General features: G+C 47.3%; 1 protein-coding gene across 1 annotated transcript in view; it reads right to left on the bottom strand.

Moving 5' to 3' along the window:
- The window catches only part of LOC144132299 (sarcospan-like), a 275,507-nt gene that overhangs the window by 71,269 nt on the left and 188,437 nt on the right, over positions 1 to 15,801 (bottom strand). The window contains exon 3 of the mRNA XM_077664606.1: positions 7,893 to 7,985. Coding sequence (XP_077520732.1) covers positions 7,893 to 7,985 — 93 coding nt within the window. The remainder of the gene's footprint in view (positions 1 to 7,892; positions 7,986 to 15,801) is intronic.

Raw genomic sequence — 15,801 nt, 5'->3', positions numbered from 1 at the left:
GCCAGACTCGACGGCAAGTGGCACTCTCATATGCACAAGTGAAAAAAAACCAGCTACTGCGGCCAAGAGTGTGTCCCCGTCGGCATATTTTGTCGATGTTGTAAATGAGTGCGTTGCGCAAATTATGGAGGTCGAAAATCAAGGTATATCTGACCTTCTTCATGTTCTGTTTGGGGCCTGCGTTTATATGTTCCAGCGATGGCGCCTGGTAACCTGAAGAACTTCCAACAGCTGGTGCTTTCTTTCCAGCCCATAATTACCACCTTCGCAGCGAACTTACTTGCGATCTAATATGGATAGGGCTATACCTCGTGGATCTCATATGCACCGAAAAGTGCCGTTTATATTGCAGTGGAACTGCGCTGTGATTTTAAGTCGGTTAGCTGAACTAAAACTATTCTTGAAACAGACTTTTGTTCCAGTTTTGGTCCTGTCAGAAGCTGGCCTGCCAAGCGGGAGATGTTTGACTGCATATGTCGCCCATATGAACTGCAGCATAAAAACATTTCCTGCGGGAAGTGCCGCGCTTTACATAAGAACGGAAATTCCACATGTTTCTCTAAGCGTTGCCGATCTTTGCACAGATGACATTGAGGTATCGGCTCTGAGAATACAGCTCGGCTCTCGAACCCTTTCTATTGCATCCGTGTACGTGTCCCCGCGGAAGAAGGTAGCATTGGATTTGTTTCTACAGCAGCTCTGCGACCACTGCCCAGCTCCTCGAATCATCTGCGGTGATTTCAACGCCCATCGTGCCGTCTGGGGTGACAGGAACAGGCATTCCCGTGGGCGCAATCTCGTAGACGTTATTGACAGTTTGGACCTCTGTGTTGCCAATGACGGAAGCCCCACTTTTTTCCGGTCTCCAGCCTCAGCGACAGCTATAGACCTGACACAGCAGTCACCTGACGTCCGCGTGAGGTGGTCAACAGCGCCTGACCGCATGAGAAGTGATCACTATCCGATTTTTGTTTCTGCTGCCGACTTTCGTATGCATGGTCCTAAAATTAGCATTGTGGTCAACTGGGACAAGTACAGAGAGCACCTAGAACGTGTCTTTTGGTGATATTGACAAAATTATTTCTAGTAAGCTAGCAGCAACTACGGCGGTCAAGTTACCTGATCATTTTCCGGCCCCGGATTTAAAACTCAGGAACCTTTGCGCAGCGAGAAGGGCGGAGCGGCAACTCGTGCGGAAGAAGAACGACAGGGAACTGAAGACGCCTTCAATAGGCTGAATTCAGCCATTAGACAGCACACTAACAAGCTGTATAGGTCGCAATGGGGCTCATTCTGCACTAGTTTGACTGTGTCCTCACCGATGACGAGAATATGGCGAGTTATTGGCACCCTTGCTGGAGAATCTAGCCCTTCGAAGCCTTCTGAAGATCTTGCAATACGCAAGGAATAACCTATTCCGTGCTTGGCAGAGGAATTTGCAGACGCACTCGTACGTGCTAATTCTGGAATATATATATATATATATATATATATATATATATATATATATATATATATATATATATATATATATATATATACACTACCTGCTTCCTCCAGGTCTATCATGGACGTCCCATTCACGCTTCGTGAGCTTCAGACTGCGCTCAGTGGCCTGCGGCGCCGGTGTGCACCATGTCCCGACGGCATCACCAATCAAATACTGAATAATCTGCCCTTGCAACTCAGGAAGGCGCTCCTAAACTTCATCAATCGAATTTGGGAGACTGGAGATGTTCCTCCGTCATGGAAGGTGGCACATGTAGTTCCAGTACTGAACAAGGGTGGAATGTTGGGCGAGTCGGTATTCATCCATGAGAAAAGGAGCGCGAAAACGATACGACGGACGAAGACAGAACACACAGCACGAGCGCTAGTGCCAGTACTGAAGCCTGGCAAAGACAAGAGAGACCTTGCCTCGTATCACCCTGTGTCATTGACCTCCTGTGCAGCTAAGTTGATGGAAAACCTGGTAAATGAACGCTTATCGTGGTGGCTTGAGGACAGCAAGGGACTGCCAACATGCATAAGAGGATTCCGCCGAGGTCTTAGTGCCCAAGATAGCGCCTTAGACTTGGTGAGTCACACTGAACACCAGAGCTTTCGGCCTTTCCACCTTAGCCATTTTTCTTGACGTTGCGAAAGCTTACGACAACGTGCTTCAGAGCTCAGTTCTAAACAGTTTGCAATGCATGGGCATACAGGGCCATATATTAAGATTCATTTACAACTTTATAAGTGATCGCGCGGTTCATGTACGGTTAGGGAGTGCGTTAAGCACCGAAAGGGTGCTATCACGAGGTGTGCCGCAAGGAAGTGTACTTTCTCCCACGCTTTTTAACGTCGTAATGGCTGGCCTTCCCGATTCGTTAAAAAAAATACAGGCAAGTGCGTATGTCAGTATATTCTGACATCTGTATTTGGATTACTGGCTACCAACACAAGCGATTAGCCCTAATAGCTCTACAGGCTCTACTTTCGGCACAAGCTTACCTTCAAGGTGTGGGATGGTCTCTGCCAGTGGAAAAATCCGGCTTTGTTCTGTTTCCAGATGTAGGAAGACGTCAAGCGCGGTTGAAGATAGACCTTGGTCACTCTTGCATCCGTCAATTCAACCACACGCGTTTCCTGGGCGTCATTATTGACTCCCGTCTACAGTGGCGAAAAGCTGTAGACGCGATTGTTTCATATACATCTTCGCGTCTCAATGTGATCCGTAGAATTGAACGTGAGCAATGGGGAAACCATCCTTTTTCAATGGTCAAACATCATGAAGCGCTGGTGGTCAGTCGCATAATGTATCAATTATCTTTAATTCACCCCCCCCCCCCCAACTTGAACTTTTCGAAGTTGCCCACAGAAAGGGCCTAAGAAGAGCCATTGGAGTTCCTCAGGCGGCTGAGAATGAGGCAGTACTTCATGAGTCTCTACCGAAACCTCTTAGCCTTGTCGCTTCTCAGAGACTACTAATGCATCTTGGCCGCCTAGGAGAGACGGTAGCTGGGCGATCCCTTCTCCAGCGGCTCCGCCAGAGATATGAGTCGAAGGCTTATTTGACACTCAATACTATCAGTTCTTTAGGCCTTAATGTCCGAAGGCAAAGGAAACGGTTGAAACCCTCCTGGTCTTTTCGACCCTCGACTGTAAGGTCACGATTCCCCATGTGAGCGCAAAGCGCTGGTCTCCTTTGGCAGCAACGCATTCGCTTGTACTTGAACATTTGGAAACAGAGTATGCCCGCCATCTTCAAATTTTCACGGTTGGTTCTGTGGACAAGGTCAAACAAGCTAGCTCAGCGGCTTTTTACATTCTTTCTTTGGACTGTAAGTGGTCCGTACGCTTTACTGCTGTCATATCCTCCACAACGGCTGAAAGTGTTGCTATTGAGGCGGCTTTACGCAAGTTAGGGTCTTGTCCGGCTCAACCTGTTGTCATCCTCACTGATTCAAAATCTGCCCTTCAGAGGTTAGAGCGAGGATTCCCTACTGATGCCTTGTCTCTAAGCTCTCTGCGCTTGGTGCAGATTCTGCACAGCAGAGGCTTTACACTGTATTTCTAATGGTTGCTCTCTCACATAGGAGTCAACGGTAATGAGGTGGCAGACAATCTCGCCCATAAAGCTCTCTCAAGATGTCCCTCAAAAAGAGTATCTCAAGATGGGAAAGGTCTCTACAGGAAAACGGTGCTCAATCATTTCAGTATCCTTTGAAGTCCGCCCCACAAGCCATGTGTGACCAAGGGACTGAGAAGATCTCAGGCGATTCTACTACATCGAATTTGCACGGCCTCTGCTCGCACTCCTGCCTGGATGCATAAGACGGGCATAGCATCGTCTCCACTCTGTTCTTTATGTGGCGTGTGCAGGGATATCGAACATTATATTATGCACTGCCCAGAGTACAACGCGGAAAGGTATGTGATATTCGCTTCCTTCAAGACGACAGGAAGCCGTCAAAGTACAGTTAAGGGCATTGTCTACCCGAGTGGAAACCAGACATGCAGGACACGGAACTTGTTTGTTTAATGGTGACAGCAGGAACGAACTATGGCCTGCTGTGATTGAAAGTGTGCATAGATGGTGTCTTCTGGAGTGTTCTACGTCATACTGTGACTGAATGTGTTTATGGATTGTGGCACTGCAATGACCTATGTTCTACTGTGACTGAATATGTGCATAGATGGTGACTAATCGAGGGGACTGTGATGTGGACTGTGTGGATTGATTGTGTGCATAGATGGTGACTGCGGGAGAGGATGTGTGTTATTATAAGAGAGTGTGCGCATAGCGGGGTAGATGCGACAGGCTTTAGGACATTATTAATATAGAAGGGGCGCTACGGTGGAGCAATTGCCGACAGATAAAGCAAGACTAGCCCCACCTGTAGCATTCAACACCTCAACTCAACTCTAACAGAGAACGTTTAAAAAATTGTCTTCGTCCGCTTTCCGTCGTCAGGCACCAATCAGATGGCACTCTTCCTCACAGGCGTATAGCAGGCGCGAAGGCTAGCCGACGGGGGAGAGCAGGAAAGGAGGATAGGAGAGGGTGTTGCACGGTGGGATTGGCCGTACTCGGCAGGCATTGTAAAAATAGAGGCGGCGTTGCTGCAGGTGGTTTCGTTTGCTCGGACCACGCTTGAGAGCAGCACGATCTTGGCGCGGAAGTGCGTTAATCACGTGGTTTATTTTGCAATTCGCGGACGGTTTCTTCGGAGCTGAGAACGAAAGACAAACATGAAGCGTTTCCTTATCCTAAATGACGGAATTAGGGTTTCAGAAGGCTCTCGACAACTCTTGAAATGAATTTGTTGTCTAAAGTAAATATTTATTATATTTAGTTAATTAAACTTAATTAAACAATAAATGATTGCAAAGCAAAAAATTGCCTGTGTGGCACAAGTTGGCGGTCACCAATATGCAACTGGTTTCACTCGCCTGTATCTAATTTATTTTTAACCCTTGGCTCAATTTGCTGGGACACCCGTTATATCTTCCAGTATTTTGAAGTAAGGCTCTTCTACACCTTGATTCCATAATGCCTGTATGAGTGCTGAGAGTTTCGCTGATCAACTCACGTTTTCGCGTAACCGATGAAGGGTGTATGTAAGGGTTGGTTATATTCTACGCATTTCTCTATCACATGAATGAGTGTGAATATGATCTGTTGTTGAATATCCTTTAAAAAAGCCTGCCTGATCATATGCTTGATTAAAGTCTAAGGTTGCCCTAACTCTGTTAGCAACTTATGAATTATTATTTATATTTATTATGAATTATGATATTTGAGTTCTTCCAAGCTTCTGGTACGGTCGAGATCACAAAGCATTGCATATACAGGGTGGTTAGTTCTTCTAGCACAGTCTCCTCTCCGTCCTTCAACAGATCCGCTGTTACCTGATCATCCCCAGCTGCTCTTCCCATTTGCATTGCTCCTAAGGCTTACTTTAGTTCCTCTTTTGTTAACAGCGGAAAGACACATTGGTGTGCCCTACTGTCACTCTCATTAACTTTCTGATTACATTGGCTACTGCATATATTTCTGAAGGACTCTTCGGCTACGTTAACTATCTTATTCATATTGCTAATGACATTGCCCTCCTTGTGTCTTAACGAACACATCTGGTTTTTATCAATGCCTAGTTTCCTCTTCACCGCTTTTAGGCTACTTCTGTTCTTCAGAGCATGCTCGATTCTCTCCATACTAAAATTCGTTATGTCGGCTACATTGCGCTTATTTATTATCTTCGATAACTCTGCTAGTTCTCTTCTGGTTTGGTTTGGTTTATAGTGGTTTAATGTCCCAACGCGACTCAGGCTATGACGGACGCCGTAGTGAAGGGCTCCGTAAATTTCGACCACATGGGGTTCTTTAACGTGCCCTGACATCGCACAGTATACGGGCCTCTAGAATTTCGCCTCCATCGAAATTCGACCGCCGATACCGGGATCGACCCCTTGTCTTTCGGGTCAGAAGCCGAGCGCAATAGCCACTGGGCCACCGCGGCGGCCTGTTATATTCTACCTGTAGATTTAGACGCCCTCACGCTTCAGCGTTTCTAATCAGATCTTTCGTCTCCTGAGATAGCTTGATGGTATCCTGTTGAACCGTCCTACCGACTACTTCTACTTTGCACACCGTAATGATGGCTGTCAGATAATCGTTCATTGTATGAACATAAAGGTCGTCTTCCTCAGTTAAAGCGGAATATCGGTTCTGCAGCGAAATCCTAAATTTCTCTTTTTCCCTCCTAACGCTCATTATTTAATAGAATTATCCTACACTAGCTTCTTCCGTTACCTCTCCAGGTCTAAGCTAATTTGAGACCTTACCATTCTGTGGTCGCCACAACGCACCTTCCCGACTACGTTCGCTGCGCGAACGATGTCAGGTAGAGCGCATAATATGAAGGTAATTTCGTTTCTAAAGCGAAAGCTTTATTGGCCGCAAACTCGCGATTTTGCCATGGCGGTACTCCATCGAGGCACGTGACGTCACAACGCGCGCCTCGCCGCGGAAGGTTTCTGTGCTTCGCGCGCTCGCCGCGCCATCTGGCATGACGTCACACCGCCCCGCTCGCCGCCGCCGCCGTTTGGTAGGACGTGACACTGCGTTCCTCGTCGTTATGCTCGCCTCCGCTCGCTTCGACAGCTGAGTCGCATGCGTGATGTCACAGGACTGAAAAGGAGAGCTGACGTGCGCCGCAACAACAGTTGAGGCGACAGTATGGACGGCGACAATTCTGATGAGCTAGAGGAGGCCTGGAATCGACAGCGGAACGAGATTAAGAGGATCGAATAGCCCCGTAAAGAGACGAACAGCGTGCCGAATGACTGGCTAAACGGCGCCGTGAATATGCCGCCGCGAGACAGGCACGTTTAACGTCCGGTGTCTCGACCGCTAGCAGCAGCGACAGCAGCCGGAGGAGAGACCTGAGTCCTGCTTCACGGAAGACGGCCCGTGATGAACGATGGAATGCGACCAAGAGACTTCAGCGGCGGGCTCAAGAAACCGAAGAACGACGTGCCGTAAGCCTAGAGAATAGGCGCAACAGTGACGCGACCCCTTCAATCCTTGGATAGCCTCGGTGCTGAAATCAAACATGAACCTACAGGTCATACTGGACGTTTATGCCTGTGCTTCATACGTTGTGGAATATGTGAACAAGGCCAACCGGGGGTTTTACACTTGCTTTCGCTACATATATCCTGGCATAGCCGAGCTAAGCCACTGCCATTTTTAGTCGCACCATAGGAGCTGTTCGGGTCGCTTGCTTGTCTCTCGTTTACGGAAGAAGGTATTCATGCCAGCATGAATGCCCATCTGAAGGGCGCGTACGACGGAGAGAGACCAGAAGAAGGACGGATAGCTGTAAGAGTTGGTAATTATTGCTCCTTTAACGTTTACTGATGTCTCCTTCTGTTACCTTTTGTTATTTTTCTTCGTTATTTGGCGGGTGCGGCTTGTTCAGGAGACAAGAGCATCTGCCGCGTACAAGATTTTCGTTCCTCGTCAGCCAATTCTATAGGCTTAGAGAAATTTGACTGCTCCATTGCGAATAATGTTGCGCTGAGAGTTGCTGTGTCTTATCTCTCTTTCCGTCTAGGACTGTCTCCGCGCTCTGCAGATAGCCGTCTTTAGTTCATAACGACTAGGCCTAATTTTATTTCGAAAGCGGCATATTTGAACGATGACTTGTTGACGTGTCGTTAGTATTCAGGACTGCAGGGTAGGTTCCTATGAATTACACAAGTGCGCCCACTGACTTGGGAAGACAGAAGTGCACATTATGCAGGACAAAACAGTCCATTTTTATGGAATGTGGCAGAAAAGTTCCAGCCTCGCTGTGGCGAGGAAAAACCCCCGCTGCAGGTAGGGAATAGAGTAGCCTTACCTTCAGAACGAAGATGGGCTTCCGGTTCTGTTGGCTCTTGTAATTTGAGTTGCTGTAGACTGCAAGGATGCCCACGATGCCGGCGCACAGCAACTGTGGTGTGAAAGGAAACGACAGCTGAATTAGGAGAACGTGGTGCTCGTATAATGGCGAGGAAGCAGCCTGTGACCGTCTTGAGAACTGTTGGTTGTGGCAGGTTTTATCGCGTTCCAGATACGTAAAACACTTTGAAACGCAAAAAGACGTTACAGGCAAACAAACACACCGACAGGTCTGATGCCCTGTTCCGTGTCATAGTCACTCTTTTTTGAATGGACTAGAATCACTGGAGAAGGTTTCACTTGCAGCACTCGCTTTCGTAGCACCGCAGGTCGCGATTGGTAAATCGCTGCCGCAGCCCAATGCTGCGGCCACATCGAGCAACAACTTTTGCAGACAGTTTACAAAAAGCAGCGCGTCTACAAAGCACCTAGTATGCCCTCTAGAGCCTGCATAGATGGACAAAGTGGCGCGGAAACGTGTTTCTTGATATTTTCTACCGTTTGGTTTCAGGCTTGGCGATATCCTTGAGGTAGGCCATGAAACAAGATAAAAGGTTTTCAAGTTAGCAATTAATATTACGACGATACGAAGGCTGACACACAGCATACCGCAGAGGTAGTTTTCGTGAGAGAAACGTATGGCGGCGGCAGCCATTCTAGGTCCTTTGGCAGGAAGAAGAGAAATTCGGTATTCTGAAAAAAAAAATTCCAGCGACTCTCCACAAATAAAATTACTCGCATATAAATCGCATGCTATCAGATTGTGGGATGTAATTTCGGCCGAAGGACGAATCCCAACATAAAAGCGAAACAAGGGCTTATTCGATTGCAGATGGCAGCAGATGAGCATACCGACGCTACGCTCGTATCGGTGGCGGAAGGTAGACTAGCGCTCTTCCCAGCCAGGCAGCCTGTTTTTGTTGCCCTCGTCGGAGACGCATGCCTCGGGTGACGCAACGGTGGCGCTGCGTTTTATTGGGAACGCGGTCCAGCGTCTGACCATGTTACGCCGGGCCGGATGAGAAGGTAAAGGCTGCGCGGAAATGTGCGCAGAGTATGTCGCCACATCACCCCTCCGCGGAGTGGAGAGCCCTCAGGGCTTGTAAAAATCTGTGCAGCGTACCCGACGTCCATAGCGTGTAGTGACAGAAGCATGCTGCGATGTCGGGGGTCGTGGATGGACGCCTGTGGGTGCATTGATATTTCCTGGTTCGGCGAGGTCGATGTAGGCTGGCTTCAGCCGGTCGACAGGTACCCGGACGTCGTCCCCGTTTACGGGCAGGGTGGAGGTTTTGGAGTCGCGAAGGAGAACTGAGTAGGGTCCGCTGTAAGGTGGCTGGAAAGGCCAGCAGACGGTGTCGCCTCGGAGAAAAGTGTGCGTGCATGTTGCCAGATCCTTGCAGACGAAAGGGGCAGTCTTACAGTGGTGAGCTGCAGGTGACGAGCGGAGGGCAGCGATGGTGCGTCGGTGCCGGGTGACGAAATCGGTGGGATCCGACGTCGCGGTGGTGGATAGCGGTGCAGCAAGAAATTCGCCTGGGAGACGGAGTGGTTCCCCGTAGACGAGCTTTGCGTACGTGTAGCCTGAATGTCCGGCTTGAAGGTGGCGCGAAGACCCAGGGCAACGGCTGGGCTGGCTTCTAGACACGTTGAGTCCGGTTGGCACATTATGGCTGCTTTGAACTGTCGATGGAAACGATTGATCGTCCGTTTGGCGCACGGGTGTTAGCTGGTGGTCCTCAAGCGCTCGAACCCGATAGTCAGCCCGAGGACTATGAAAAGATGCGATTCAAAGTGTCGTCCCTGGACGGTGGTGACGCGGCGAGCGGGACTGAAGCGAGCAGTCCAGCCGGCGAAGAAGGCCGAGGCGACGTCTTCCGCAGTGAATCCCTCGAGGGGCCATGCCTCAGGCCATAGAGTATACCGATCGATGGCGGTGAGGCAGTAGCGATAGGGTCCGGCTGGGGGAAAGGGCCCTATGATATCAAGGTGGACGTGTTGAAACCGACCAGAGGGCTAGGGGACTGCCCCGAGAGGTGAAGTTACATGCCTGGTGACTTTAGCGCGCTGGCATTGAATGCAGGAGCGCGCCCAGGTGCGGAAATCCCGCTTTGAGAGCCTTGAGTTCGCGAATGGGACAATAGAGGACATCAAAAAACAACTGGATGATGAGGTTTCCAAAAACGTGCAACTATCAACTGATAATGAGGCGCTGTGTGCCAGATGCGCATCTCTCGAAAGTAAATTGCAAAATGCAGAAAGCAGGCTTACTCATGCTGAACAATATTAAAGGAAGTGTAACATTGAAATACAAGGAATAGCAGAGACTGAAGGCGAATCCCTGAGTGACATTCTCTCTAAAATTGGCAACACCATCTCAGAACCGATAGAAGAAGCTGACATTGAAGTCTGCCATCGCGTGCCGACGAGAACTGCTGGGAAGTCGCACATCCTCGTCCAATTCAAATCCCGCAGGAAGCGAGACATTGTCCTGACGAAGGCGAAAAAAACACGGCTTACAAGCAAAGACATCGGCCTAGACAAATTAGATGCAATATATGTTAATGAGCACCTCTGTCCCGCATTGAAGAAACTACTTGCAATGGCTGTGAAAAAAAAATATGAGTGTAACTGGAAATCGGTGTGGTCCTACAACGGGAAAATCTTTGCCAAGCAGGCAGATAACACGCCCACTGTGCATGTGACAGGTGAGGACGTTGTCGACAAGATTTTTTCTACTCAAGCGGGCAACACAGCTCCTGATGCCGATAACGTGTGATTGCCGACATCGTGCTCATCTGGCTATCTGCTTCGTGTTTTCAAGCATTGAAAGATGGATTATCAGGAGCTTACTCTGCCATCTGATGTGAAGTTTGATTATTTATCACGCGAATCAGTTATGCATATCAATGCACGTTCAGTGAACCGTAAAGAAGATGACATTGTCCTTTTATTACAGCAATTTTGCTCTCAGTTTTCTGTCCTAATGCTGTCGGAAACTTGGTATACAAACAGCAGCAAAATGTTGGAACTAGATGGTTACAATAACTTCTTTCTTAATCGTAAAAACAGCAGGGGTGGTGGCGTCGCAATTCTAGTTGCAAAGCACAAGAAGTGTGAAATTTTGCCGGAATTCAGTAAGACCACTGTGAATTATGAAATCTTAACGCTGAAAAATAAAGAAATAATTTCTGTCTTGTATCGTCCACCAACTGGGAATGTTGCACGCTTCTTAGAATTTTATGAAGACTTCTTGGAATTTATTTGTAAAAACAACCTTAGGCTCATCAGTGGTGGTGATTTTAACATAAACATGTTAGAGGAAAATAACTGTGTTCGTGACTTTAGCACAAAACTGGTTTCATCTGGTTTTCTTAAATGTGATTAAAACACCAACTCGAATTACATGTTCTACATCATCCATGCTAGATCTCATTGTTACGAATCTTGACACTGAAATTTACAATGCAGGCACAGTTGCCTGCGACGTTAGTGATCACTGTCCTACTTTCTTAACATATCGCACTGATTCACTGGACAGGAATGTGAAAAGGGAAACATTTTTTGTTCAGCGCATTACCGAAGGAAAGCTAATCTCGTTCAAGAATGAAATCATGAACCAAGATTGGTCTGCCGTGCTAAAAAATGTGGATGCGAATGACGCGTATAACGAATTCATAAATCGTTTTGTGTGCATCTATGCTAAACATTTCCCTTTGCAAACTATCGTGCCAACAAAAAAGTTTAAGAAACCATGGGTCACTCGAGAACACTTACAAATGATCAAAAATAAAAATCGTCACTTTCATTCTTTCTTGCGTGCACGTTCAAAAGAAACTCTAAAGGAGTTTAAAATATTGCGGAATAAGCTAAACGCTGAGCTTCGGAGAGCCAAATCTTTATAATATGAGCAGTTATTTGCAGACTGCGCTCGACAACGCCCGGATGCTGCATGGAAAGCAATAAACACTGTTTTGGGTCGTAAAAGTAAAAGTTCCCTTCCGGATGTTTTAACACATGAAGGTGGTGAATTGAGCGGTAAAGCGCTTGCGGATTACCTTAACAATCATTTTGTGAGTATTGCAAATCCGTGTGACTATCCTCCAGATACAACTGGAATCTCCACTAGTACAATGAAAACAATATACCTTCAGCCTACTGATGAGCAGGAGATTTATAACACTTTCATGTTGCTCCGAAACAGTAAGGCGCTTGATATTGAAAACATTCAAATCATGCCGATAAAGTATGTATTGACCTTACTTACATCCGTACTTGCTTACATATTTAATTTAATACTGGATTCGGGCGTCTTTCCTGAAAAAAATGAAATGTGCCAGAGTTTCTGTAATCTTCAAGGGCGGCGACCCAAACTTGGCAACAAACTATCGCCCAATTTCAGTCCTCCCTGTATTTTCTAAGGCACTAGAAAAAATCATTTTTGCTCGTATAACTAACTTCTTTAACAAAGAAAACATAATAACAAATGCACAGTTCGGTTTTAGGAAGGACAGATCGACGGAAACTGCTTTACTAACATTAAAAGAAAATATTTTACGAAGCATAGAAAGTAATTTGTTCTCGTTGGCTGTTTTTATAGATTTCAACAAGGCTTTTGACTGTCTGGACCATAACATTCTTCTATCCAAAATACAAGCTTACGGGATCCGCGGCACGTGTCTAGCTTTGCTGAAGTGCTACCTCAGCAACAGGTTTCAGAGAGTGTTTGTCAAAAACTGCAGCTCATCCCTTTTTCCGATAAAGAGTGGCGTACCCCAGGGAAGTGTGTTAGGTCCGCTGTTGTTCTATACATACGTTAATGACTTGGTGAATATTGATAATACAGTAAAACTAGTGATATATGCTGATGATAGTACTATTCTTATTTCTGGCCCAAATGCTGATGGTTTAATCATGCAATGTAATGAATTTTTAGCTAAGCTATCCACATGGTCCAAGTTAAACAGACTTCAAATCAATTGCACTAAAACTAAAGCTATTATATTCCGCGCTAAAAACAAATTAGTTGAAATAAATCACACTATAACCTATGAGCACCAAGAAATTGAAATCGTTGACAACCATAAAATATTAGGTGTACATTTTTCCTCACATCTAACCTGGGATGCTCACATTGATCACCTTCGTAAAAAACTTTCCTCGATTACAGGAGTTATATCGCGCTGTCGTACTGTACTTCCACCCAAGATAAAACTTCAAGTATATCATGCTTTGTTTAACTCTCATTTAAGATACTGCAGTCTAGTTTGGTGCACAACCACAAAAACCAATTTAAATAAACTCCTGGTTTTATAGAAAAAATCATCCGTTACATAGCAAATATTGAGCCCATGGTAACTACAAAGGGTGCATTTGAATCATTCAATATCATAAGTGTAGACAAGTTGTATGAATTTCGCCTATTACAGTCAATCTACTTTTCCTCCCCTGAAGTTACTAACCTTCTAAAGTCCTTGGCATCCTTAGAGCGACGAAATATTAGCGTGCAAACAAGAAATGTTGATGCGTGGGCAGTTCCTCATTTTCGTACATTTTATAAATATCAGTCACTTACCCATAACCTCCCTACAATACTAAACAAATATAGACACACAGTGGGCTTGAACAAAAAACAATTACATTCCTGTTTTGTGCAGTTGTGATCCATTAATTTTTGTTTGTTGTTTCCGCGTATGTGCTTTTCAGTTGTTTTATTTTGGTTTCAGTTCATTACTGGTAGCTTTATGTGATTGACATCATTATTACCTGTCACAGTAACTGTTTTATTATTTCCCTATTACTGTCTACCTATGTACTATTCATCTATTATGTTTCTATTCTTTACGCTGCTGCCTTGTAATGGTCTCTTGGGCCTCGTCAAGCTTTTGTGTAGCTTTTAGCCCAAGAGACCATCCAGTTGTCTTCTGGAAAATAAAGATGTATGTTTTTTTATGTTAAATCCCGCTGTATGGAGGGCCAGACATAGCGGTCGGCCAGGAGGCGTGTAGAGGAGCGTATGCCAGGATGGCTGAGATTATGCAACTGGCTGAAGAGGCCACGGCGATGGGAAAGAGTCATGTAAGGCCTGCTTCGTGCTGTGGACATGTCGCAGTAGATAGTCGTTGTGGATCCAGGTATGGGGACTTGTTGCAGCTGTAATGAGGACCCGCCCTTCAGAAGTTCTTGAAGTTCGACGTCCGTAGTCTGAGCCTCGACGAGGACGTCAGCAGTTATCTGCGAAGAGCCGGTAGCTGCCACATGTGAAAGCGCGTCGGCGACTACGTTGTCCTTCCCGCTGACATGTTGGATGTCGGTGGTAAACTGGGCGATAAACGAGAGCTGATTGTGCTGGACCGGCGGGAGTTTGTCACGGCGTTGAGAGAAGGCTAAGTGAGAGGTTTATGGTCGTTGTAGATAGTGCAGTGCTGTGCTTCGAGAATGTGGCGAAAGTGTTGAACTGCTTCGTATGTCGCCAGAAGCTCTCTGTAGTAAGCTGGTGAACTCGATGGGGCGGGGGTCGTGGTTTTGCTGGTAGGACTAGCCGTCGTTTTCCGAGCTGAGAGTTTTTTGTAGAAGAACGCCAAGGGGTGCCAGGTGTTGTGTACGTGTTGCATAAGGGCGGCGCCGACGGCAAAGTTAGAGGCGTCCGTGAAGAAGCCCAAGGGAGCGTCTGGCAAGGGGTGGGAGAGAAGTGTGGCGCTGCAGAGAGTAGCTTTGCATCCTTCGAAAGTTGCGTTAAAGCCGGTGTCCACGTGACGGGCTGGCTTCCTCGTTGACCAGCCAAGGCACCATGGAGGGAAGCCTGGTAGTCGGCTGCGTGGGGCAAGAAACGCCTGTAATTAAAGTTCAGCATGCAGAGGAAACGGTGGAGATGTTTAGAAGTGGTGGGTTGGGGGTAATTTTGGAGGTCTGAGAAGCGCTCAGGCAAAATCAAGTTCCCTCTGATGAAACTTCATGGCCGAGAAATTTGACGACTGAAGCGCCCAGCGTGCTCTTTGGGACATTGACGAGTAGGCCGTGGTCATCGAGGCGTTAGAAAAGTAGACGAAGGTGCTTGTGGTGTTCATCGGCGTTACGGGAAAAGACCAATATGTCGTCAAGATAGACGAAGCAGAAGTCGAGGCCGCGCACGACTTCGTCGATGAAGCGTTGAAATATTTGTCCAGCGTTCCTCAGGCCAAATAAGGCTCATGAAGCGAAATTCGAACAAGCCGAAAGGGATAATGATTGCAGTTTTCGACACGTAGTCCGGATTGACGGGTATCTGCGTGTAGGCCTTCAAGTCTAGCACGGAGAAAACGTGGCAGCCATAAATGCGTTGGGCGAAGTCCTGTTTGTGGTGAACGGGGTACCTGTCCGGAATGGTGCGGCCGTTCAGGGCACGGTAGTCCCCACAGGGCAGCCAGCCTTCGGTCTTTTTCGGGACAAGGTGAAGTGGCGAGGCACATGGGCCGTCGAAGCGGCGGGCGATTCCCTCAAGGAACATGGCTTCGAACTCTGCTTTAACTATGCGCATGCGGTCTGGGGCAAGGCGACGGGTGCGAAAGAAAACTGGGGGGCCTGGAGTGGTCCGGATGTAGTGCACAGTTGTGTGCTGCACATCACGTGGCAACCCACTAGGGCGCGTCAAACCAGGAAATTCGGCGAGGATTGCGTGGTGCGCTGAATGATTTTCAACACCGAGTACTTTGATGCTCGGCTGGGGGTACTCGTTCGCTGTCCTGGTGAAGAATGTCCCGTCGTTGCGTCGATGAGGCGGTCGTGGCGGCAGTCCGGAAGGAGGTTGTAGTGCGCTAAAAAGTCAACCGATGATTGGCTCGCTGACGTCGACGATGACAAAATTCCAATGAAGGCCACGGCGTAGGTTT

Source organism: Amblyomma americanum, chromosome 5 (genome assembly GCF_052857255.1).
Source record: "Amblyomma americanum isolate KBUSLIRL-KWMA chromosome 5, ASM5285725v1, whole genome shotgun sequence".
In the NCBI taxonomy this organism is placed as follows: domain Eukaryota; kingdom Metazoa; phylum Arthropoda; class Arachnida; order Ixodida; family Ixodidae; genus Amblyomma; species Amblyomma americanum.
The sequence above is the reverse complement of the archived record's forward strand: the minus strand, read 5'-3'. Positions and strand labels throughout refer to the sequence as shown.